The sequence below is a fragment of the Pavona decussata genome, unplaced genomic scaffold, assembly GCF_977016875.1.
Source record: "Pavona decussata unplaced genomic scaffold, jaPavDecu1.1 SCAFFOLD_134, whole genome shotgun sequence".
NCBI classification, from domain to species: domain Eukaryota; kingdom Metazoa; phylum Cnidaria; class Anthozoa; order Scleractinia; family Agariciidae; genus Pavona; species Pavona decussata.
The window spans coordinates 2,493,758-2,521,031 of NW_028145547.1; the positions used below are offsets into that span (position 1 = coordinate 2,493,758).

Below are 27,274 nucleotides of genomic sequence, written 5' to 3' on the forward strand. Positions count from 1 at the left end.
TTGGAGTTTAATATGAAGGAATAAACTGTTCCTTGTAATCTAGAGTACCAGTATCTAGAATGCCAAAGGGAAATATCACTCTTAAAATTTAAATTTTCACGGACGCAATCAAAATTAATGACAACAACCCTCATAATTATATAATTTATTACAAAAAAATCGGTCCTTTCTTTATTTCACTTACTGTAAATCCTCAAATAAGTGCCAGGGGCACTTATTTCACATTTTGGATTCCATAAATTGGAAAAAAAATGTAACTTTATTATGCCTTTCAACAACATACAGACTTAGAACTTCAACCACAACTACCTATTTACGTGTTTTACTGCTGTCAATCACGATTGCAGCGACAACCGGCCAAAGGCAAAAAATACAGAAACCGACAAAGTGGATTGAAATCCGCCAATCACCCCCGTTAAACCAAATGTTTTTGTTTTCTTAGAGGTTTGCTGGAGTGATTGATGGCAGTGAAAAGCATAACGGTTGGTTGAATCTTGAATTTCAGAGTCTACATGTTATTGAAAAGCACAGAAGTATGTTTTGTCTTGAAAATCAGTGTACAGTCACTTTTCTGCAGTTGCAAAACAGATCAAAGAAACTGAGTTGTGTACTCTTGGTTTATTCACCATTAATTGATTGGTGTTGGTAACAGCTTTGAACATTCAGTTGCATAATTTTTATTTGAGTTCCTAAAAAAAGGTTTCTTGCTTCATATATACACGCATGGAATCGTTTCCTTCCAAGATTCCCGAAGCAATTTCTTGGAATTTATAACTTATTTTGATAAGCCCAAACTCAAATCTAGTCATAAAATAATCTTCAAGGATAACTAGGCTTGAGTTTGGACTAGCAAAACCAGAACTTACAGTACTTGTCCATTGGAAAAGTAGAGTTCAAATTTTATTCTGACTTGTAACCCTGCATAGGGGGCACTTATTCAAGGATTCAGATGGTATTTAAAGACAGAAATGCTTTCATATCTCAACTCTGTCATTATGCCCCTTAATACATTATAATCCCAGATTTGTTAAAACAATAGACTGGTTAACTGAAAACAAACCATAAGATTGAAAATGGCAAGATTTTCCATTTACTGGGTCAGAGGGGGAATATTCTACAGTGGGAATCAAGCTCAGTTTGAGTTAGCTTTGGCCATCTACAGGTATGATGGTTGATCTTTTTGTTACAGTCTGTAATGAATACAACCATGACTGGTTATGCACTTGGTCTCTTTTAATTTACAAGTAAAACAATAATAATTATTATTGAAGTCAGCCATCAAATGTAAGTCCTGTGAAACAAATTGTGTATGGCCTAGTCATGAATGATCTGCCACATCTTGCCGAACACTCCATCATCTTTGATAAACTTGAGGGCTCCTTGACCAACTTTGATTAAGAGATCCACACTGTTCAGCGATGTAAATGGCATGCATTTATCCCAGCAGGAACTGACTACCAGTCGACCATGGAATCTATTCATCAGAATCTTCACTGCTATTGTAATTTCCAAGCATGCCCAGTGAACCAAGTCCACTTGACCCGGCATCAGCTTTAGTATCCGCTCCATTGGTGTCCTTACTTGAATCTTGCAATTTTGCTTTGGTTGTAGATGATGGAGTATCTGTGTTTACAACTGATTTTCCGGCAGCTTTTTGCCCATTAGTTTTGTCCTTTTTTACTTTAACCAGTGACGTTAGTCGTGCTTTGTTCTGTAGTCTACCAATGCTAAAATTACTTGATGTCTTCTGTTTCTTGTGAGCTGGTTGTGTGGTGTCTAAGGGATCCTGCAGAATAATGTGAATTAAGGATAAGCAAAAGAATATATTAATACTAAATTAATAATAATAATAATAATAATAATAATAATTAATAATAATTTTTAACCAATGACGCAATCTATAGAAACCAGGGCCTGGTTCAAGGAAGGATGCCAACGTTGAATTCAGTTTCTCAGTTCTAACAAAAAGTTGTCAGTAATAATCTTGTATTTCCTTTTCTTACAGGGGGGAGGGGAAGGTGGAGGAGAGGTGGACTACTGCAGACTTCATTTTGAATTGACTCAAAATGACTCAAAGTTTGCCGTGACAAAAGAAGAGGAACAAAAGAAACCAAAACTATGTGTGATGGTAAATAGGGGTTAGATAAGATAATTTGGCCTTTGAGTGCCAACGTTTCAAATGTTAGCCCTTTGTGAAAGTGAATCCGCTCTGCTTTGTCTGCCTTGTCAGAGCAAATCGGGCTAACATGCAAAATGTCAGCACTAGAATTGCTTCACAGTGGCCAAATTACTGACCTTATCAAGCTTTGTTGATGAATCCAAATGTGCGTTTCTACTCCCCCACCAACCCAGCACCGCCATTTTTTTTTTTAAACTAACTCTCTCATCTATTTGTTAGATTAATGAGACTTGACCTGTTTAATCTGTTTCAAACTACAAGGCTCTATGCTATACTGTCATTACCCTCACAATCAGTACATTTGTACAGTCATTATAAAAAATGATGCTTGGACTATTTTCATAGCTGGGTGTTTCAAAGCACTTGCCTCTGCCAGGATGTCTGTGGCTTTTCTTCTTGTTGGTTTACTGCCTTGTGCTGGCTTTTCTTCTCCATTGTCATCATCATCATCATCATCACTGCCGTCGCTCAGTCTCTTCTGAATCCTCTTGGTCCCAAAATAGGTCCTATAATTCAAAACGAAACATAAAATGCATAATCTAATTTAGACATTCATCTAACTGGACAACATGATACATACCCTACCAAGAAATAATCTGATCTTTATGGGTGTCTTGAAAACTCAGACCTCAAAACTGTGGGTGTGTTGATAGCTCAGACCCTTGGGTGTCTTGGAAACTCAGATCCCCTTAACGATCATTTAGGGACTTAGTCTGCTGTTGCGCAACCAATATCAAAAAGCAAGATTTTGTATGGAATGCTTGAATAAGAAATGTTGATTGTTAAAAGAGTGATGCAGTTTCATCCCTTTGGGGTGATCTACTGGAGTGACAGTGACTGAGCATTTTAAAAACCTTTCTAAGTACTGGGTTAGGTAACTCTACAGGTTGATAAACCAAACATTCGTTTCTACAAGGATAACCATTGTTGGTAAACTGATACTTGAACAATAAATACTCTTGTGTAGCTAATTAGATATCATGGTAAATGTTGAACAAATCCAAACAGTGCTTACTGGACTTCCTGTTCATCCTCCTCTGCTTCTTTAGCTCGTAACTCCTCTGCTGCTTTGGCATTTAACTCCAGTAAAGTGTCATAATCAACTAGAACAACAAAACAAGATAAAAGAACAGATTCAATGAGGTAAGGAACAAGGATATTTTTAATTAATGCAGAGGCATGATAAAGAACCTTAAACCTTGAGTTAACATTGTGTGTTTAACAAATTAAACTAGAAAAATCAGAGCAGCACCTGAAAGCACTATGATTTACATATAAATGACTGAGTAGGAGGGCCAAACAGCAAAATATTTGGTGCAATGACTGAGGGCAAAATATTTTCCCATCTGGCCTGACCTAACTCAGTCAATAGATTTTTTATCATACAACAATTTTTATTAAAAATTGTTTTTAGTTGATTTAAAGGTTATGACTCAAGTTATGAATTTTTTAAGTAAAATTCAATTTCAATCCTGTTTGTTATCAAGATCATATAGTTTCACATCAGTTAACAAAATAAATTTTATTATAATAATATTGTTTCAAATCATGTTGCATGGCACTGCCTGTGCTTCTAGCAGGGCAGTACAGCTCTATCTTGTCAACAGCGTTGCTATAGTGAAAGCACATACAGGGCCGTACAGGTCATATTATGATACAGTAGCAGTAATGTAAATTAAGTTTCTATTTGAATGACCACACTAAAGGAATTAGGTTAAAGATTGAAATTACTTTGAAAGAACAGCTTAATGTGGAGCACACATGAAAAGACTGCTCATTAATTTTCAACAATGGTCTCAAGCAAGGGTTCATCCACAGCCTCAAACCTTAAAACCACACAACGAACAAAACACAGTGTCTAATTTGGGGAACGGAAATTATATTTCTTACTCAATTGAGCACTTACGCAAGAGAGCTAGGCTATTGACAGTGGACACTTAACTGAGGACATACAGAATGTTTAGTGCGTACATGCCAAATTTTTTATATTTATTTGGCAGGACTTGCTGAAAATTATAGGAAAATGTTATAAACATTTGTACACAAAAGAGCAATGTTTATACCATTAGCAAGTCTGGTATTCAAATCTCGCAACTCTTCCAACTTCTCTAAAATGTCCATTTCCTGTTTGGATTCCTTTGTCCTCTTCTCAAGGGCCTAAATAAAAATGCAGGCAATTTTTAAGAAATTCATCATGCTATGTTAAGGAGGACCACCCCTGAATGACCAACCACACAATGTTTATACATAGGATGCACCTGCAAGTTGTAACGTGATTAATAATTAATAATAATAATGATGATGATGATGATGATGATGATGATCATCATCATCATCATCATCATCTTTATACAGGGAGCTCACATCATGAAAGTGATATTCAGTGGGGCCATGTAGATTGAGAAAAAACTTCTAAATTAAATGCTTTAAAAGATTACAAATGCTAAAACCAAATATTGTAGAAATAGAAAAGACAAAGACACAGTAATAAGTAATAAAATTTAGGAATAAGAATTAAAAACTAGCTAAAAACACGCTTTTGATACGTTGCTTTGATTTCCTTTAACAAAAAGTCAGGACTGTTGCCATACATGAGCTGTGCATTTCACTTGAATGCTTACTTGGAGCTGAGGAGATAAATAATTTATTTATAAATAATTGCTCAAATGTCTTTCATTTCAACAGGGTTTGCAAACCAGCGTACATGAAAAATTGAGAAAAGCTCAAAGCTCCCAGCAAGTAAAACTGATAGCCAAAAGCAAATCTTTATCAGCTTGCGGTGGGAAACATTTCCTCTACGACTGCTATGATATTATTTTTCACCAATTTAACATTATTTTATGAACCTTACATACTGTGCAAAAAATAAATCAGAATACATGTAAGACCTATAAAAAAGTAAGTGGCATTTGCTACTCAAGAAATTGTTATGCTGCCAAATAATATTAAAACAGAACTCCTGAGCACTTGGTATCTACATGTACATGACTTGTGTGCTGAGCTACAGCTGAGCTTGAACTCTACCTTCATTGGGTTGTTTTGTTCTTCCTCTTCCTCCTCCTTCTGTCTTCTGGTCTCTTCATCCTCCATCAGTTTCTGAGCTTGAAAGTTCCTTGTTGCTCCATTCTCGCAAACATAATCAGTGTTTTCAGGATCAGTCTACAATGACAGGAACGTTTAACATAAAAAAACGTCTCAACTCTGTACATCACTCAATATCACCTAATTATCATACAATATGTTATCATATTATTGTCGGTGATACTTTGTACTGATATCTGCTTCTTTTAAATTTTGCCTGACCGTTGTTTCTTGTGTTCTCCAACAGTGGAGTGTAGTATACGTAGCAAGAAATCACTTCCACTGTTCTTTTAATGTGTGGCTCCAGAAAATATCCTTGCTTCCTCCACAGAAGGTCATTGAAATTTTCGAGGAGGAGGGATGTCTCAAAAGCCAAAATTAAAGTATGAAGCCAAATTGGAATTTCCAGACTGGTGAAAGGTTCCAAAACAGAAATCCTTTCATGGGAGGGGTTACCCTGCTAACAGAAGCTTTTCTTTTGTATTTCTTGGCCGAGGTATATGACTCTCAGGGATGCTAAACAAGCCATCTACATGTACACGAAATACCAGAGAGGCTAACAACTTTGTACTGTACATGCTAAAAAACTTGCCAGAAAGAAAGGCGCTGCTAGCAGGGTAACGTTGAGCATAAGGGAGACTATAATTATGTATTAGTTTACAATAAGGGTTGAACAAAGGTCTAATTGACAGTTTTAATATTTACCTAGCTTGCGTGTGATATTGCAGAAATAGGCATAGGAAAATTTGGTTGGAAGAATTGGCATGAAATGGCTACATTAAAGAAACAAGTCAAATTGGAGAACCTTCTTTGTCCTATGTGATTCAGGTGCAAAAAGAAAATTAACAATGACGACATGTGTGAAATTTATATGAAGGTATGGCTGTTACCTTAAATGTTATTTCTGAAATACATCTTGGGCATCTGATGTAGAATCTGAATATCAAAAGTCCCAGGTAACTTTCATTCTGTACAGTTTCCTGTTACAAAGACAAGATAATACATGTATTAGCCAGGATAATTCCACAGAACTTATTTTGCCTGTCATCGAGAGGAGTATTCAGAAAGGTTAAACTGAATGATCAGTCCTGTTAAAAATTGTTGAGCTTGGCTGGAATTCAAGAGAAAGAGATTTATTCCAGATTCTTTGAAATACTGTAGGGCTGTTTCTGATTTTTTTTTTTTTTTTTTTATTACTTTATTTTACATTGGAGAACATGCAGAATGTTCTTTTCATCATTGTTACAGAGAGACAAAGTAAAACTCAGTGAATTAAAATCCCTGTGAAGTTAGAAAAGCACTGGCCAGGTAAAATATAGTTTATAATTTACTATGTTTTTGTTAATAAAGAAAGTATTTAGAGATAAAATAATTCAGCCTCCTTTCTCTCTGTTGTTCTACAGGAAACAATTTGTGATCACAGATACTCTTGTGGAGAGAATGTCACAGAACAAAACTTTTGTCCAGCAAACTGCTTCCTGTACCAGAGTGTGCACTTAAAGGGGAAGTATCATGCAAATTTGCTGTCATTTCAAAACCAAAAAATGTTTGTCTGTCAGCAGAAACAACGAAATAATTGTCAAGTTTGTGATAAATTAACACCCCAGTGCCATAAAACCGTCGATTAGTGCCTCTGGCCAGACACGGAGTAGGCTGGTATGGATTAAAACCTGAAAAATATTAGGCTAATGTTTTTCAAGTCCTCGCATTTTTGTTTCCAAAATGTGCTAGAACAGATCACGAGTTGTTCCTTTCAAGAATTGAGTTGATTTCTTTCCTCTTGTTATTCTAGAATTATTTGGCAGCTGATTGAAGGTCTTATTTCATCATTTTTAACAAAAGATATCAAAAACCCCATGATACTTCCCCTTTAACTTGTACCCGACCATGCCTATATTCACTATGCTCAGAATGGGCAACATTTGAAAGGCTCCTTTTTTTTAAAAATTAAGAATGGAATTTCCAACAGAAGTTTCCCTCCATGAGAAGTTCTTCTCTAATACAAAGAGAAAAGACATGAATTTTGCATCCCAAATCACCATAATTATTCTTATTATATTAGATCAGCCATCTGTGGACGATTTCAAATCTGCTATGACGAACTATTTTAGTCTCTCCCACTGATTTTGTATATTTATTATTATTTATTTATTTACTTATTTCTTTTTGAAACATAATAGCACCACCTTTTTCTTGTATTTTTAATCTTTCACATGCACATTCACAGTGATGGAAACCGTTGTGAATTATGATATATAAATAAATATATAGATAAAATAAATAAATTCTTACTTTTATTGAGCTATTTCAGAAGTTCACAATGTATTGTAAAGTTCCCTAACATAATAATTATTATAAAAATATCACAACTTTTCAACTTTGATGAAATAACAACAAAACTGTCATACAGAGGTGTATGAAGAACTACTGTGTGCCCAAGAAACTAAAAGTAATCAGCGCATGCACACTGAAAATTTCAAAATGTTCACTGCACAAGGTTTATCATATGGTTTTCTCGCAGCTGGAATTATATCAAGGATCCACATGACTGAAGCTTTATATGTTTAGTGAAGTAAAGGATGTAAACAGCCTCTCTCAAGACTCAAGTGAACAAATTAATGAAAGGCCATTCATCACCCACCTTTCTTGCATTGAATTTTTTCCCTTTGTAAATATACTCTCCACAGGTTGTGCACCTAAAAATATCATTATTTGTACATGTAAATTAATCATGTTAGTAGACTACAGCAAAACTGACACGTGTATCCAGTTACTTCACTTACAAACTGTTTCCACAACAGTACTGAAGAGTTGAACTGAAACACTTAGGCTCAAAACACAATTTCAGACATCCTCCCCATCCCATGCCAGTATAAGGCCACATGTCATGGCGTAGTAACTTTACATCTCTCTGGTATCCCAAGAGCTATTCTGGTGAGGCTTAACCCTTTTAATTAACACCTAATATCAAATAACAAATTCTCTTATCTCATCCCCATACTTTTCTTATAAATCTTATAACAGTACTGGGAAGAAGTTAGTAAAATATTGAGAAAATTCACCTTGGGTGATCATATCCTTAATTCTCATGACCTCAGGAATTGAATAAGCATTGATATTACGAGGAGAAATTTGATACTGATCACTGTTGGGGCTTAAAGGATTAAGGCACTGGCAGGTTCAACAAAGCCAGAAAGGTCTTTTGTGGGGAGAGACCTGACAAAAGACAGCTCCCAGTCCTCAAGGTTGGGGCTAACCACCCTTCTCCACAAACAACCCTGGTTACAGAAACTGCAAGGTACCCTTCACCCGTAGCTATTGTCTGCAAGAGTACAGACAATAAAAATTATGCCAGATGTAATGCACGCACTTTCTCAACAGAAAATAAAGGTCATACTTTTTCCATGTTATTGTAAAAAGCAAATTGACAGCAGTTTTCTATGGTCAATACTCTCATAGGCCATAAAATGATGCCATAAAATGTTCAAAACTTGGCAGTGAAACCACTCAGTTCCACTTGAGTTTTGAACAGTTTATGACATCACTTTATGGTCCATAAGAGTATAGAACATAGAAAATTGACATCAATTTGTTAAATCAAGTATAGTTGTAGCTTAAAACAACTTCACACACTGTATGATGTACACAAATATCATGTTTTACAAGAGGACATTTATGATTTTGCCATTTCTGAGAGTGGAAAAAATTCAAAATTCCATGGTACTGACCTCATGTTAAAAGGAGCCATCAGTCGCACTACATACTGGCGATCTCTGGAAAGTCCAAGTTTGGGGATTTTAGATGCATCGAAATCTGGAGGATAGTATTTCTGTAAAACACATACAAGTATTTTCTAATTAGTTCATGACCAAAAGTATTTGTAGGACTTAGAGTAAGAACTGCATAGAAACTCTAATACCAAGATGTTCTATCATGCCACTTGTAAAGGAAATGGAACAGAAATCGATCAAATATGTGAAGCTTCTTACGTTCAACACTTTACGTTCCGACATATTGCTTCTTGTCGATTCTAAGAGTAGTGGTTACCAAGCCTTCCCGTGATGCTCAGTGCGGGGTTACCTCCGCAAAACGCGCAAAAAATATTCAGCCGGACGTGGACAAAAGCAGTTTAATACTCAAGGAAACACAGTGGAATAATTGATGAGGCCTGCTGTTTTGACAGCTGGGAAATCAGCTAGCTATTGACAGTGGATCGGGGAAGTTGTCTTAATGGTGCGCTAAAGAAAACTGCAATTCAAGAAATCGTGTTACAATTCGATGTCAAGTGACAGATGCCGCTCTGCTGCTGATGACCAGATGAGATTTCCTTTGCACGTTTTAATAGGACTACTTTGACTTCATATCCTTGCCAACTCAGACCACTACATAAGCCGACCCTCAAGTCATACACTCCTTACCGCATGCAAATACTGGGAATCGCGACTGTTCCGTTGCCTTGTCTGAGAATGATGAATTTTTTAACACGTACAGTTTGAGGTCTGTGCAAGTGCGCGTTTGAAAGTCGGGAAACAAAAAAGTAGTAAGCCTTATATCCTTCACTGCTAAGAGCACAGAGCAATTTCAACGATTTGGCAGCTGGAAAGGATCCTTCTTCGCCCTATAATATCTACAAAATGATAGGTTAGTATAGCTATTAAATTCTGTTAATGTCCTTTTAGGCCCGATCGCTAAACTTCACGCTGTTTTGCAATATTTCTAGTAAACATAAGCTTACTAAACATGGAAGCTTCCGAACGACTGATAATTGAACTCTGGCAAAACGGCAACAGCCTTTAAACCAACGGGGGATGATGTGAATTATTTTTCAATAAAATATTACTGTGTTACTCTACCACTACAAATTTGGCTTTATGACTCTCCCGTTGTTCAGTTGACGTGATGCGTGATAAAACTTTTGTTATGATTATAAAACTTATATCGCGTTCACACATCCTCGGCCTCGCGGTCAAATTTCGTAAAACCACGCGATCGGCTCATCATTTTTTCATCTTTGCGGAAGTAGAAAATTGGGGACGGCTCTTATTTTAGATTCCAAACTTTAAGCTTCATTTTAAATAGACCTTTCACCAGCGCAAACAAATCGGGTAGAATTATAATCAGTTGTATAATTTACAGACTCGCGACGGTGTGAGGTGTGTGTAGGCGGCCGGGATCACGTTCAGGTTATTCTAATAAAAAAACTGTTTTTGAAAACGTGGCTATTTTCTTAACTCCAGGAAAAGATAAACAGAAATCAAATCGCTTGACTCAACGCATGATTTGGCGAAATAAAATTCGTGCTTCGGTGTGGAGATGCGTTTCATAGCTTCCACGCATTCCCTGCTCATGCGATCGACCGTTCGATGTTCTAGAATCTATTGCAGATCGAAATCTTTTAGCCACCGAACCGTGGCGAATTCTCGCTCTTCGAAAAAAAGTATTTAATCGGAGTGCTCATGGGCTGCTGTGTAATTTCCTTCATCTTGGTCAACATTCCCCTAATTTCCGTAAATTTAAAGATCCTGACATCACGTTTTTAGTCAACTTCTGTTGAATGCCATTTACGATATTATAGCTGGGTGCGAACAGTTATTATCATGTCGGAAGTGAAGTATTTATTATTTCTCGCTTTATCATCTAGACTCCTTTATTGTTTTCTCCAGTTCTGCGATTGACGCTGCATATCATACCTTAACCGTAAATCCGGCTGGTCAATTTGCTGAATTGAAACTTTTTTCCCTGTCTTAGGGTTTGGAAAATAATCATATGGTATAGTGCTGAAGTCAGTAATGGCTGATTGCAACTGGGGAGCTGCTCAAGCCGAAGACATAGTCAAGTATGGTTACATGATGATTAAGAGACCTCCAACTTCGACAAAAGTTCGGATAAAGGTATGCTTTATCATAAATATTTCTTTTAATCCCTTTCTTTCCCCGGCAACGTACATGCTTGAATCTTATTTCCAATGACTTAACAGTTTATGGTGCCATTTGTTTTGCATTATTAATCATATGTTGTGCATGTATTCCAAAACCGTTAGGTTACTGTCACGCCTTGTTAATGCAAATATCTAGTAAATTTATGCTGTTTTCTGAAATTTTTATGTAAAATGGTTTTCTTGGTGGTGCAGTGGTGTAGACTTGTCGCCACAGTGAAATGGACTTGTGGTCGGAAAATTAATTTCACTCAGAAGATTGCTGGTTGGTGGCTCATGGCTGGTCCCTGCATGAAATATGTGTTATTGTTCCCTGGTAAAAATCTTAAGAAAGATCCTCAAGGATTTTTGGAGATCTGCATATGAATCTAAATATAGGATCTTGAGAGGGGCCCTTAAGGATCTTTACTTGTATTCTTCAAAGATCTTCAAGGACCTTACATAATCATCTTGCAAAAACCCTTAAAGTGCCTGTGCGTTAATTTTTTTATTTTCTCACCTGAATCTACATATCACCCACAGAAGGTAACTTCTGTGAAAAAAATGTTTTGATTTGCAGAAAATGCTTTGTTTTTACAATTTTTTAAATCCTGTATTTTTGCGGTCTACCCGTGCTGCTGACAGGAAGTCCAACGGACGTCATGTGACGTAGATTCAGGAACCAGCACCAGAGTGTTGCAAATGAAGTGTGTTGGTATCTTGTTGTCGGTCTTCATGTTATATCTGCAATGTCATCAGCTGAAGAAAGCTTGTTTGACACAGAAAGTAAGCAACTGAACAGCTAAGATGCTAAGACGAAATTGAAGTCATGTGCCTTAATCTACATCACAGCTTCAAGAAGAACAGAGAGAAGACTAAGTCAAGTGGTGAGCCAAAATCAGGCGGTAAATTTAATGGTTTTGAAAATCATTTAAAAAATTGCATTTTAATCCAAACTGCAAAAATTTTTCGCAGAACTTCTTAGTGTGACATGTTGATTCAGGTGAGCAAATAAACAAAAATCATGCACGGTCACTTTAAATTAAAGGAGAAGTATCACGCAAATGTGCTGTTATTTCAAAACCCAAAAATGTTTGTCTGTCAGTAGAAACAAAGAAATAATAATTATTGTCAAGTTTGTTATAAATTATCACCCCATTGTGCAATAAAACTGTTGATTAGTGCCTCTGGCCAGAGAGAGAGTAGGCCAGTATGGATTGAAACTTGAAAAAATTATTTAACGTTAAGCTAATGTTTTTCAAGTTCTCGTAGTTCTGTTTCTAAAATGCGCTAGAACAGATCACGAGTTATTCCTTTCAAGAATTGAGTTGATTTCTTTCCTCTCGTCATTCTAGAACTATTTGGCAGCTGATCGAAGGTCTTATTTCATCATTTTTAACAAAAGATACAAAAAACCCATGATACTCCCCTTTAAAGAACTTGCCAACAACCTGCAAGTTCCTGCAGGTGCCTGTAAAGAGCATGACACTGCTGTTGCTCCTGATCTTGGAAGATCTTGTAATTCTGATCCTGTAGGATCTTGCATGTAGGATCCTTCAAGAATCCTCTATTAGTGATTTTATAGAATCCTACAAAATCATTTAAAGGGGAAGTATCACGAAAATTGGATACATGTCATTTCAAAACCCAAAAATGTTTGTCCGACAACAGAAACAAAAAATAATTGTCTAGTTTTGTTATAAATTATCACCCCAGTGCAATAAAACTGTGGATTTATAGTGCCCCTGGCCAGAGGCAAAGGAGGTCGGAATGGATTGAAACGTACTTGAAAAATGTTAGGCTAATGTTTTTCAAGTTTTCACATTTCTGTTTCCAAAATGCGTTAGAACAGAGTACGAGTTGTTCCTGTCAAGTGTTGAGTTGATTTCTCTCCTCTCGTTGTTCTAGAATTATTTTGTAGCAAAGTGAAGGTCTTGTTTCCCAGTTTTTAACAAAACAGGTCAAAAACCCCATGATACTTCCCCTTTAAGGATCCTCTGGGGTTATGGCATTATATGAAAGTCTCATAACCAACTTATGGTACCTTTTAGATCACTTTTTGTTGTTTTAGCTCAATTTTATTTGCCAGATGTTTTGCAGGTTGTCATTAATTCCTTCAGGGAACCTTGCCTCAATTTTGTGATAAAAAGTGGAAATCTTGTCCACCATCATGGGTTTTTACTGCAATTAAAGTGCAAAGCAGGATCCTGTGAATAAATTTACCAGGGTTCCCTTTGATAGGTAGCAACTTGTTACTTGACTTGCTCCCCTCTATGGTCTTAGCTATAGGATACTAATAAACCACTGGGAAATCCTTTAAAACACAGGGGGTAACTGTACCTGTTTTGAAGAGTGAAGGTTAAATTTTTTTTTATCATTTGATGGATGGTGTAGTGGTTAACATGCTGTACTTTAGATCTATAGTCCAGTGGTTTTATCCCTGGGCTTTGCCATCTGTTGTTTTCTGAGAAAAGAAACTTTGTTCCATGTAGCTTCCCTCTAACCAGGTGTATAAAATAGTAGGTAATGGTGTCACTCTGCTGGGTATAGCCCAGTAAATTATGGATTTTAGCTAGCATCCCACCCAAGCTGATTAAGGAAGGTGCCTACTTTTGTTACTGTGCATATGTTCTGCGTATCTCGGGACATTTGGGTTTCCTATGGGTGGTGCCTACTAATACAGCACGGTTCAAAACTATGCAGAGAAAACAGAACTTAGCAAGTGCTCCAAAAAGAAAATTGGAGGTAACCATGCATTTTTCAGAGATAATAAAGCTTCAATGTGAAAAAAAAAGCCATTAACATTGCCTTGTATTTCTTTGTCTTTTAGAATAATTGTTGCTTAATTATCTCTAAAACGCATAAGATATCCTTTCACCACATAGTTGTAAACAACACAGAAATACTTCTTTATTGGTAGGCACCATCGTTAAGCTCTTGCTATGAAGGCACACAGCATGCACCTGGTGTGTAACTTAGCTACAGCTGTGGGAGGGGTGGGTGGGTAGATGCTTTTAGCAGCTTCGTGCTCTACAAGCCAGACCTAAATGGCAGCTAGCACTGAAAAACCAGCTGGTACACTCAATCTGTTGATTTGGATTCTGTTATTTGAGAAACTCAGATAAGACAGGTTGAAATTATTTGTGTTACAATGAATGAACACCAGAAAGATCTTACGTGACTAACAACCATAAAATGAAATTACATAAAATCAAGAGATAAAGAAATGTTGCAGTAAAAGTCAAAGGAAACCATTAGTGCTTATTAGATAACCTTTCAAGGCCTTCGTTTATACAAATATATCAGCAATCTTTAATTTAGTTAGTCATTTATCAAGCTTTAATTTCCATGTCATAACAGAACTATTAATCACATATATCGGTAAATTTTATGTATACAGGAAACCAACAACTAAACTTAATGACAATCAGGGAAAATTTGCATTTAAACAATTACATGGCTTTCATCACGGTTTTGAACACAGCTGAAATATCAACTCCTTTTCTCCAAAAACTAGTAGCTATTAATACTGCAAATGTTTTTGCTGCACCGGCCCATTTGTTGAGTTTTCCAAAATTTGTATTTATGTTCATATGTGTCTAGGTAATACATGAATAATAAATTATTGTAGATTCTGTTTCTGAAGGTTGGTTAACTCTAGCTTATGTATGAACAAAAGCATAAATTTAATCCAGTATCAGCTAGCAAGATAAAATAATTTTATTCATGATCATTGGGTAAAAGGTTAGGAAATTGAAACAAAATGGTGGATTTAAATTCTTTGGTAGCATTACTGTAGCTTAGTTGCTTCATGAAATAGAGCTGGGAAGAAATTTATGTTAGCATCTCTTTTACCTAGTGACTTAATAAAATTGAAATAATTTTTAATTATTGTCTGTACAGATTCTGGTGAAAAGCAACCAAGATTTCAGCAGAATAAGTGTTATGTAAAAGTTATTTGGGACCCTATTTGCAATAAGAGTTATTGTTGAGATGATTAAAACCACTTTAAGTATGCGTGTTTTAAACAAAATGAGTTTAAACACTGTTTAAATGCATATAAATGCTGTTTAAACACGTCAAAAACACTTTAAATAAAACAAAAATTCTAACCCTCAACAGAGCATTTTAAGCAATAACTTATGGACCAGCAAAGACAATAATTGTCTTAAGGCTTTATACATGTTTCATTTAGCATTATTAATTGTGAATTCTCCAGTTCCTGGATTATTGTAAAATATGGAGGTGATATTAATAGCAAAATGAAAGACAGCCAATTTTGTACTGGGTGTTTAAATGTGTAAAAAAAGTGTTTAAACACTGTTCTCGTGTGTTTAAATCTCTCAGTTTAAACACATTAAAACACTGCTTTTTCTTGGGTCACCTTTATTCCCACATTTATCAAAGGCCCACAAATAAACAGTAAAGATACAAGAATATGGTTTTGCCAAAAGGGGAATTAAAGTTGGTGTTTACAAAGTGAATATTTAAATTTACAAAATTGAAAGGCTCAATGTATAACCGGCCCATAATGCATTTCAGGTTGCTTTTGTTGTTTTACTTCAGATTCACTGGCGGCCTTGCATGTGGTCTTCAATTCCTTCAGGAAACATTGCTCCAATGTTTTATGGTTAAGATTTCTATTTGTATAACAAAATGAAGTGAAAAATTCGAATATCATTAGTTGGGGTTTCAAGGTCATTGAAAGCCCTTAAGTAATCAGTGTCATGTTATTAAATGATCACACATAATATTGCTCTTTTCACCCAGACATGGCAATCTAAATTCTTTGTTCTCCGCGACAAGACTCACAATGCCCTACAAAGGCTGGAGTACTATAAAGATGAATCTGCATTTGAATTTCAAAAAACAGCGGAGCATTCCTTTTATTTGGACAGCATTGCGTACATTGGCGAAACTCACAGCTCAAAATCACATTGCTATCCGATAATGGTGGTGTGCAGTAAGCAGGGAGCTTTCACTTTGGCTTGTGATTCTGAAGAAGCTACAAAGGACTGGATTCAAGCATTGAACAGAGTTGCCGTCAAAATAAATGGGGATGGTTCTCCTAACATGTGGATGCAAGCGAGTGTTGATGATAGTCCTGCAACAACACCTGAGTTAACAAGGCATGCTTGGTCTGATTTGTCTGCTACACTGCCGGGATCATTACAGGACTTAGAAGAACAAGTGCCGCAAGGAAAACTTACAAGATCAAGAACAATATCTTCAGCAACAAAAACAACAGGTCAGTTGAGAGATTTTCATTTTTGTGGGTAGTGCACTGTATAGTGCTCTACGCACTATGTTGTCAGACATGTAAGAGTGAGTGAGTGAGTGAGCGAGTGAGTGAGTGAGTGAGTGAGTTAGCGAGCGAGTGAGTGAGTGACTGAGTTAGCGAGCAAGTGAGTGAGTGAGCGAGTGAGTGAGTGAGTGAGTGAGTCAGCGAGCGAACAAGTTAGTGAGTGAGTGAGTGAGTTTGCATAAACAAACAGGTCTGCAGCGCGTGCACAGCACTACCCACATGTACGCAATGCGTACCTATTTTTATAATAATTTTATGAATTCATAAGTTACAAAATTTGTTGAAGACTTCATACTCACACTGGCAATGTTTACGTAGCTTGAAGTCGTTATGCTCAATACTGTTAGGACATTGTTTTAGCCACTGTTTCATTTACATGTAGCTTGACACCCATACATGTAACAATCTTGTTGCTTTTGTGGGTAAAATGACCCCACAAACATCAAGATCACCTGTAACAACAAGACTCTTCCAGGGGTATTCCGCTGTGACAGGTGTTACATGATACAGCCTTTAGTGACGGCCCTGCTTGTTCTTCAAAGGGTTTATTTAAAAGTACAGTAAAAATTAATATTGAAATGTGAAGAAGTGGTGATGCGGTGGTTAGCGACTGAACGGTTTTGGGAAAGAGAGGCACAAGAGCGTTTTTTGCCTTAAAATCAAAATTGCCCCAAATAAGCAAGTATATGTAACGTGCCTTTGAACAAACCTTGGCCAGGAATTAATGCTCACCAGAAATGCATCTTATTATTGCCTTCAACATAGAAAGAACGCACTCCTAATTGCATCTGGAGTTGAGATTGTATGGGACAATCAACGAATCAATGGATCTTGGGACGTGTATCTGGCATCCGCAGATTTTGCAGGGGTGGATGACATCATCACCAACTTGGCAAAGGAGAGAGAGCCTGGGATCGAGATAATCAAACGCACTCCCTGATCTTTGATTATTACTAGTCAAAGGATAACTGATTGAACCTCTGAGACTACCCTTTTGAAACTGAGCAGTGGGGGCTTGGGTAATCTGTTGATCCAAGGGGCACTATCACAATGCTTTTTTTGTCTTAAACAGGTTATTTTGTCACCATAAGATTGACCCCTCAGTCAGAGAAGAACCATCTCAGGGGTGACTATATTTTGTGTATTACTGAGGGAGAGGTGGTGGTACAGTCCGTGGATAGAAGCCTGACCATCGTCTCTTGGCCTGTGAGTCATTTGAGGTCATTCAAGAGCGAACCTGCCGTCAGTGCAGGAGTTAAAGACATGCAACTGCTTACTCTCAACGCTGGCAGGTAAAATGTTTCATTTATCACACTTGGTTAATGTATTTATGCAATAAATTGCATTATTTCCTAGAGCTTGCTTGGGAACATGTTTTAAATGTTGAGTAGAATTTTAGTCCAACTCTTGAAACTGTAGCAGATGTATGTTATGTCTTTTTAAAAAGTAAAATGTTGTCTATGACAACATACCCGTAGATAGTTATAGGTGATCTAGGTGGGTCGTTTGTTGGAGAAATTAATAAAATTGTTTTCAGTTTGTTAAGTAATGTTTAAAACACAAGCAGCAGTGTTTTATCGGGATTTAAACGCCGAGTGGTTTTAGACCCAATAAAACAAGTGCTGCGAGTTTTTTGAACGGCTTCAAAAACATTCCTGGAAAAGTGCGTGTCAAGAGAGTTCACAACAATGATACTTTTGTGAACGTTGGAAATTAGCAAACGAGAAAAACATTAAACACCGCATACTAATACGGAGGAAGTTTTATCGGGTTTTAAAACCACTGCACGTGATGTTTTATCGACCATTTGTTAGGTCAATGGGGTTATGAATAATTAATGAGTTTTTGACTTAGCTCTAGAATCGAAGCCTGCAGAGGCTATGTTATCAGATTGCCATGATTATTCTTTTGTAAGACGGTTTGTTATGAAAACAGTGTTCCTGTTAGAACCTGCATAAATGAATGTGTTCGAAATTACCATGACATTTCTTTATATTTTGGCCCTGTTGGGTGTGTGTGTGGGGGGGCGGGGGGGGGATGGATTTGTTTTCAAACAAACAGACAACCAAAAAATACATGGTTCCCCCTCCCTAAAAAAATAAATAAATAAATAAATGAACGAATTGAACAAACAAATTAAGGCGTTAGTCCTGTTCAGAAATGGCTAAGATCGTTATTTATATACGGTTGAAATAAGACAACGAGTAGTCCTTTATTTTTCTTAAGAGGGGGGGCGGGGTGGGTGGCAAGGGGAGCTAACACGCGAGCGAGCGCGAAAGTTGCTCCACGCGCGTCACGTTTCCTCGCGGGAGGCATTTCTCTCTCGCGCGCGTGTTTCACACGCTTTACAATCCCCAAGAAAACTAAGGGGTTACTCGTAGTCTACATTTATTAAAATTCATCAGATCATTACAATAAAAGGGAAAAGCAATGGAATTTATATTCTCTTTTATTCTCTTTGTCTGTACAGTCGCAGTGCCACTGGGGAAGGGATTTTCCAGTTCTTCACAAAACATGGCGACGCAATTGCCGACGAAATTCGCCTTCGGTCACAGCACGCCTTTAAAACAGCAGCACAGAAGCGTGAGGCTTTCCGAACGATGTCCTCAACTGGCAGTGATGCTATATCTCCACCCGCTACATCTCCACCCTCCGTTCGTCCGGCTAAAAAATTCCCGGCGAGAGCTATGACTGCTCCTACTGAAAAGCTCGCAAAAGTGTTAACGATAAAGGACAGGGGTGTTCCGAGGGAGAGCCTGAAGAGATCCCGTGCTGACACTGTTCCTTGCACTGACGAGAAGGTGAAGCAGAACGGTGCCACTGTGACCGAAAATGGTACAGCTAACGAATCGCCGGCCAGCAGCGAGGTGAGACCCCGGTCAGTCACTGACTCTTCAGTGGGGAAAACAGGTGACGATGAGGTGTTCCTCAGGCAGCCAGCGTATTGTGAAATCAATAATGACGACAGCTGCATCCAGGAGGAGTCTGATGGGAACGCTTACATCGATCTCCTCTCAGATGACACTGCTGAGCCCATTCACATCTCCGACCCAGTTCCCAACCGGAAAATTTCAAGCGAATCACAAGCAAGCACCTGCTCACTAGCCAGTGAGGAGGGGAGCATGCGCATTAGCTCTCTACCCAGGAAGTTCTCAAGTTCGCAGTTTATTTCTGAAGAGAACGAAATAGACTGCGAGGGTTATATAAAGTGTGAAGCGCTGCAAACAGGTCCAAAGGATAATATCCTCGACAAAAACGGCAATAATGTCGATTTTTTCTTGTCTGAAAATCTGGCCGAAATGTGTGAAATGCCTAGGTCTCAGAGTCAGAGCCGAAGCTTACCAAGCTGTGGCGTTGACGGAAACACGCCGAAAAGCGGAAGCCTGCAACTTGCATCATCCAGTGCAAGTTTAAATCGAAAAATGCGTGAAAATTTATTGGCTCAAATTGGGGACCCTACTGCTGGTATTCACCCACCAAAACCGAAGTTGGAGAGGGAGCGCCCGCTCATGTCAGAAAATCTTTTGCCTCCTGCATCTAAAGCAGACGAGGACGATTCTCTATCTCCTGCTGATTCTGATGATTCAGGGCACGCCCTGTTAGAGAAAGCCAGAGATCCTGAAGCCTCGAAAAAGTTGCTGGATCAGATCCTAGCCCAAATGGAGAAACCCCAGCAGCATGACGTGAGGGAGCTGTTTCCAGCCGCCACCCGGAAACGCAACAGTATCGGGGCAGTAAATATAGAGACGGCTCGAGAGGCCCAGCAGAAAATGAATGGCAAAGGGAGTCATGGCCAGAGTTTTCCGGTCAAGAAACATTCCGTGATCGAGAAGACCAGGTCTACTTGCGAAGGGTCTTTTCCTGGAGCACACAGCCCCGGGCCTCCACCTTTACCAAACCGTCCAGATTCCGTCGAATTGCCCCGGAGACGAGTGTATTCTTCCGTTGGTGACATATCTGAAGACCTGCACAAGCGACCAGACCTGATCGGCGCACATCGCTCGACGTTTTTCTTCAAAGGCATGGGGAGTGTTAATCCACAAACTCTTACGACGCCTCTGAGGAGCACCATCACTGGACACCTGGGTGGGGAGGCTGCGATTCACGCGCGGCTGATAGAGAAAACCGAGATTCGGGATGAGTTGGCGACTGCCAGGAATAAGGCAGCGGCAGAAGATTCCTCGGTTTGTTTGACTTCTAATGATGGAGCCAGCTGCCCTGTTGCGAATGAAACGATTGTTACCAACACAGATTTACTAGAATGTCGCGTCAAGTCTCCAGAGAATATAGACGACGATGGCCAAGGTGAAATGGCAAAACGTAAAGATTCGAAAGCGAGTAAGTTTGTGAAGAAAGTGTGGAAGCTGGCGCCAAAATCGAGACGAGAAACTTCCGAGGAGCCTTCGGTCCCCTCGGAAAGGCCTCGGAGGGAATCGCTTTCTCCCGGTGATGCCGTGGATTTGCAAGGACGATTTTCTGGCAGCGAACCGAATACGCCGGAATCGTCTCCAAAAATGGGACGAAGAAACTCTAAAACCTCTCCGAAAAGCTTGCGCAAGATATCTAGTAACGAGAAAGTGAAAAAAGACAAAGAATCGTCGGCGTCCAAGATATTGCGTAAGGTGACCAAAGGTGACTTAAAGAAGGAAGAGGCTTGTCGGAAAATTTCTAGAGAGGAATCACCAAAGAAAGATTTCGCAGCAGCAGATTGCGCAACACAGCCGCTGCCCCTTCAGCAAAATAAAACAGCTTCGCCTGAAAAATCCAGAAAGGACTTCAAAAATGAGAAAACGAAAGAAAGCCATGAAAGTGAGTTGAGTGACAGCTTTCAATCTGGACGTACCTCTAACATTCCTGAAAGCCGACACGCACCAACTAACGATGATGTTAGGGACCCTGCTCCAGCCCTCCCCCCACGAAAGAAGTTTGAACCCCCTCCTCTACCCCCAAGAATATGTAAATCGTCTCCTTCGCCAACTTCAGTTTCGCCCGCGGCTCATTCATCCCCACCCCACCCTGGTGCACGGGCGCCGCAACCTTCCGCATCGACATCAAAGGAGGGTAAACGGCATAGTAGCTGTGGCAGACGCTCCAGTGGTGGTGGTCCAAAAGAAGATTTGTTGCCACCCCCACCCGTCCCCCCTCGAAATAGCCAGTCTCCGGAACCTAAGAAAGTACCGTCAAACGAGCGATCAGGTGCGCGTGCCCCAGTTATACAACTCACGTGTTCGTCACCGGAAAATCGAGACGATGCTTTGGAGAAAAGGAATTCAGGTGAGGATTTATTATGTTGGTTTACGTTCAGGGTCCAGGTTTTTCAAAAGAAGATTAAGCCATTCTAGTCGCTTTTGTTTTATCGTGGGTTTTATTTTATTTGGTTTGTTTTGTTTATTGTTTTTTGGGGGGGAGGGGTGGGGTAAAGGAAAGGTGTTACTCGCCAGCATACCATGACACTGAATTTAGCATTGTATCCCACAATTCGCTGATGAAGTTTTAGTTGTAGTTATTTTATGTGTTTTGGCGACAAAACTACACTTTTGTATTGGACATGTTGCGCTTTCTCAGTGTTTGCACGGGTATCTTAAATTTCGTAGGGATAGAAGCGCTACCGCCAGCGAAACACGCGAGGGAACCGCGTAAAAATCGCCTTCTCCTCCCTCACGCGCGCGCGACGTGTTTCCTCGCAGGAGTCGATTTTCGCGCACGCTCGCTAGTCTGTCTCGCTCAACTATCCCTGAGATAAATAAGAGACTACTTGTAGTGTATATGGGGTACCGGGAAGCTTTAGTGATCAGCATCCAATTTTTCCTCACACTCTCACTGCTTGATTAAACAAACAGGTTATGAGAATAAAGAAAGTGATCGCTGATGATAAAAAAAACAAATTCTCCCCACTACTGTCGTAAGAATGATATGGAGCCCAGTGAGAAGAATGTACATATTTGTGTGTGTGTGTTTTGTACAATACTGTACGTTTGTTATTTACAATCTGATACTTACACTACTTACGATACGGCATTTAGATTACTTAAAGGGGAAGTATCACGAAAATTTGATGTCATTTCAAAACCCAAAATTGTTTGTCTGACAACAGAAACGAAAAATAATTGTCTAGTTTTGTTATAAATTATCACCCCAGTGCAATAAAACTGTAGATTAGTGACTCTGGCCAGAGACAGAGTAGGCCGGTATGGATTGAAACTTGAAAAATGCTAGGCTAATGTTTTTCAAGTTTTCGTATTTTTGTTTCCAAAATGCGCTAGAACAGATCACAAGTTGTTCCTGTCAAGAATTTAGTTGATTTCTCTTCTCTCGTTGTTGTAGAATTATTTTGTAGCAAAGAGAAGGTCTTATTTCATCATTTTTAACAAAAGAGGTCAAAAACCCCATGATACTTCCCCTTTAAAAATACAATTCTTTATATTACTTACTCTACGCTTTTTACATTACGTACAATACGATTTTTACGCTACTCACAAAACGACACTTACGAAAATATGCATGTTTGCATTGGAGGGTTAAACTGGCCAATTTGACTTTGCAGAAAGAGCAGTTCATTTTTATTCCCCGTGCGTATTTTGTAAGGTTTGGATGCTGGGTTGGACAGTATAATAAGAAATGATTTATTTTAATTTACAGACTACGAGGAAGACGCTGCTAATATGACTACGGGCAATGTAAGTCAAACTTTTTTTAAGTTTATTTAGTTTTAGTAGTTTTTGAGTCTGTGTATGAAATCCTTAAAGTGTGACCATTCAAATGGAAGCTTCTAAGAAATACTTTCCTGTGGTCCTGTTGTTATGCTATAGTTGCAAGAGGATTTAAAGATCAAGTTTCAATTTTCGTTATTCCCACATACTAATTTACAACATTAATACAAGGAACAGGGATTAGAAAAATGTGGAGGTGTGTAAACAAAAACCCATGGGGTTAAAAAGAGTTTACACACCTGATCTCATACCTAACAAAAGTGTGGAGGCTGTAGATCAAATGTGGTCATTCAAATGTAAGCTACTGAGACTTATTTCTAAGTAGTGTCATTCGCTTTGAAGAATAAAATCTGGTTGGTTGTTGTACTGTTTCGCGGCATTGGGTGCTGTAAGGAATGAAAGAGATGATTGGTTTACAGTGCGACGCGCCTTACCGTGGCCATGAAACAAACTTATTTTTACAAGTTAGCCATAAAATACAAAACGACATGTCAGTTTTCAATAATTCGTTGTTGCGTCACTTGCCTGTTAGACTTTGCAAGGAGGCGTGACCGTTAATCAAATTCGCGTATCCTGATTGGCTAACTTGTAAACAAAGTTTGTTGGGTGGCCACGGTAAGACGCGTCGCACTGTAATACTAATTGTTTCAATTCTGCAAAGTTGAAGGTGCGTGAAGTAAAGCGGTGATAATGGTTGATCTCATCAATAATGTTTTATTGTACGGTCCAAAGGGCTGACGCTGGCTCTTCTTAGGTCCCTTTCAGACTTGGTGCTGGGTCCTGTTCTCACCTATGCTTTGCACGGGCACTGGACTGAACATGATTTTGTCAGTTCCCGTGTGTTTTTCCACGCCTCCCTGCTGTAATTGTAAGCAAAATGGTGGGCGCTAAATGGATGAACGAGGAAACGCGATTGTTCCTTGAACACACAGTGCCTAGGCATGGGTACCTAACAGGGCCATAGTTATTTCGGCCCCGTAAATAGATTAGTTATTGTAATTTGTTAAATGATTCGTACAAAAAATGTTGCTGTTGTTGTTGTAGTCGCGTGGTAGGTCCCATAGCCCATGATTCTACAGACGAGCCAACAACCGAACGCCAGCAATCCTAATCGTGCAGTTGCGGTCAGTGTAATGTAACACGCTTTTGAAAATACCCGTAACCTTAATGTGTTCCTGTGTATTTTACTAGGCCCCAGAACACAGCCCGCCGATTCTATCAGCTTCCCACCAATCACCAGAGTCCTTGTCACACCCAGTTCCCCATCGGCCGCCTAAAGGACAGCGAAGGATTCAGGCCAAAGATTTCTTCCGCAGCCACGCGAGCCAAAATGTCATTGTGCCCTCGTCAGACTCCGACGGTGGTGAAATGGACGATGCCGACTTCCCCCCGCACTCGCCACGATACGGTAACATTGACGAGATCAGGATGGCGATAAAAGCGAGCGAGGAAGAGGAGGTGGCTTTGGCCGAGCAACGTGCGTCCGGTGTGGAAACCCACCCTCACGCAAATGATAGCACAGAAGGTAACCGTGTAATGTCTGCTGTTAACCTGAGTTCGGAGGAAGTGCGCGTGATTAAATCGCAGAGAGAAGCGATGCGACTGAATATCAACATGATGAAGGAATCATCCGTGGATGACATGCCGTTTGAAGGTGACGATGCTGAAGGCTTGGGCGAACAAAGCAAACCCAAAAGACCCAGCACTCCGCTGAGTATTCGGAGAAACGTATTTACGCTGTCTAGTGTCAGCATTAATTAAAGCTGTGTTTTATTGGCAGCGATAGTTTCAACCTTAACTTGGAGCGCTTTGGGTTTTTTGTTGTTGTTGCGGTTTGCCAGTTCGTTGTTGTTTAGAAGTGGTTCAACTGCAACAACCGAAAACGGATTGCCGCAAAGTCCAACCAACTAAAAACGGTTGAGGAAATATAACCCTGCGCACGAGCGGGGGTGTGCTTTAAGGTCCTGTTTACATAGACGAGGGACCTTTTCAACACAGCGTGTGGTGAATTGCAAGGTAGATGTTAAATGTTGCAACTGATCTTCGAAAAGCTGGTTTGCCATCTTATTCTCGACAAATGACAAGAAGAGTTATCGCGATCTAGCGGATAGGCGCTGTTTATCTTTACGCATTCGAAGAGATTTGTGCTTTTACGTAGCTGCAAATGTAAATCCAACCTTTGGGACGGTTAGGTCCTTGCTGGTTAGTTGTACACCTATCAGTGTTAAATTCGACCGGTTGGGGTGTTAGTGGAGGTGGGGTGGGGAAGGCATGGGGGAAGGCAGAGGGTGAACTCCTGGTAGATGTTGGGAATTGACTTTCTGGGGACGTACAAGGGATTAGATGAGATCAAATCATCTTACATTCTGGGTTATTTGTGCCCCTTTCCATATATACATTGGTCAGTGTGACAAGTCAAATACCCGAGGGTGAGGATTGAAGGATTGATCAAATGCCCCACATCTGCCTGGGGAATTCGGAGCAAGTGTAAAGCAATCTAGTTTTGCTTACTGAGTTTTTAATGTGCCCGGTAGGTTAGCGATTGTGTTTGTTTAGGTTAGGTCAGTTGTGATTAGTTAGTCTGTCATTCAGTTGGCCGAGAGTAACTGAATCTTTGAAGATGTACCCTCAGGTTACTCAGAATTTTTTTAAGTATTTAAAACCGTGGAAAACTGCTGAAGATCGATGAAACGTAACGTTTACAGCAACAAGTGTCAAAAAAGAAACTTATTCAGAATTTTCAAGTATTTTAAACATTGGATAAAATGCTGGAGATGAAACGAAACGTTAACAGCAACAAGTGTCAAATAAACTATTCTGCAGAGAGGAATTTTTGTGAAAGTTGAAATTCAAAGAGAGTAATTAGCTTCTTCGTCGCTGATATTTGCGTAGGGTTCTGGTATCAGTGAACGACAAAGAAACGGGAGGAATTGTGCTGTATTATGTGTTTTATGCTGCAGCGGAATCTAGAATCGGGTCACAGCCGAAAGCTGTGTATTGAACACTTTATACAGTTTTCTCCCGCTATTTCGAACACCAAATTAAACACTTCATTTTTGTAAATATGTCGAGGTTAATGTCCAATTAAGTAAGGGGGCCTTTATTTTTCCCACATATCTTTCAAGGTGAAAGTTTGGTTTGATTAAATTAATACAGCGATATCAGTAACACAGAACGGTTTTCAGTTCAATGTCAAAAGTTTTACTTTAAAAGCGCTATGTGATTGGTTGAAAAAAACTCGCCCCACTTTCTCAACCAATGAGAAACAAAATCAAAACCAATGGTGACGCGTTTTCCCGCGCAAGGCGCCGTTTATATTAACTTGTTTCGAGTTCTGATTGGTTAACTGCGCTGTTTACTGATTGGTTAGAGTGAATACTTTGGTTTTCATCGCGAGTTCCGCTTTCTGGGACCAATTTTTGTTGAGTGTTCGATACAGCAAAAGCCTTCTGTAATCGAAAATAGACCGTTGCGACCTACGTGCGAAGACATTCTGGCAATCAATAATTGTAGTGCAATGTTAGGATGAATGAATTTAAAAAGTATACATTTTCATAAATGGTTTGAAAGCTCAGGCTTTGTTGGCAAAAACTGCCATATGAAGAAAAATAATTTTTCGTTCTAGATCGTTATGCGATCACAAAACAATGATGTATTTTTTCCCTTAGAGGGAAGTGTAACAAAAAGTAGTTAGGATTTATTTACATTGTTCAGAATAAGGATTTCAATTATATTTAAAATGGTTATAATAAGGTGCTGTTGGTATGCAAAAATATATATGTAAGCTTTAAACCGTTAAAAGTTCACTATATTTAAAGTCTTCAAATTTAATTAATTGGCTGAAGGTATTTTAATAAAAGTAAATGCGAAATGATTAGATATTTATTAGCAGTTAAAGTATTGTCGTCTTAAGACGTTGCACAAATGCACGTCACTGTATATTCCCGAAATAAATCTCAGATCACTTTATCCTCTGTAGTTTGTGTCTTATAGATTTGAGTTTCCACTGTCAGTAAAACGGGGACAAGATGTGTTGGGGGGGAGGAGAGGGTTACAAGGTGTGAGTGGGGGAGGGGAGGGGTTAC

General features: G+C 39.0%; 2 protein-coding genes across 3 annotated transcripts; one reads left to right on the forward strand and one right to left on the reverse strand.

Moving 5' to 3' along the window:
* Nucleotides 1-129: 129 nt before the first annotated feature.
* Nucleotides 130-9,285, reverse strand: LOC146467700 (splicing factor YJU2-like). The gene is made up of 9 exons (XM_085125730.1): nt 9,250-9,285; nt 8,989-9,089; nt 7,902-7,956; nt 6,151-6,240; nt 5,204-5,338; nt 4,243-4,336; nt 3,195-3,282; nt 2,547-2,685; nt 130-1,786 (listed from the first exon to the last, which is right to left on the reverse strand). Exons 1-9 carry the CDS (start codon nt 9,271-9,273, stop codon nt 1,475-1,477), a joined length of 1,038 nt encoding a protein of 345 aa, XP_084981856.1. The 5' UTR covers nt 9,274-9,285; the 3' UTR covers nt 130-1,474.
* Nucleotides 9,286-9,763: 478 nt separating this feature from the next.
* LOC146467701 (uncharacterized) lies at nt 9,764-27,158 on the forward strand. Of its 2 annotated transcripts, none has more exons than XM_085125728.1 (7): nt 9,764-9,901; nt 11,009-11,151; nt 15,945-16,422; nt 17,552-17,771; nt 18,950-21,753; nt 23,119-23,156; nt 24,381-27,158. In XM_085125728.1, the coding sequence occupies exons 2-7, from the start codon at nt 11,050-11,052 to the stop codon at nt 24,948-24,950; spliced, it is 4,212 nt and encodes a 1,403-aa protein (XP_084981854.1). In that variant the 5' UTR covers nt 9,764-9,901; nt 11,009-11,049; the 3' UTR covers nt 24,951-27,158. The 2 variants fall into 2 exon arrangements, with proteins under 2 accessions (XP_084981854.1, XP_084981855.1); XM_085125729.1 differs by having other exon boundaries at nt 9,824-9,929; nt 11,036-11,151.
* Nucleotides 27,159-27,274: the final 116 nt, after the last annotated feature.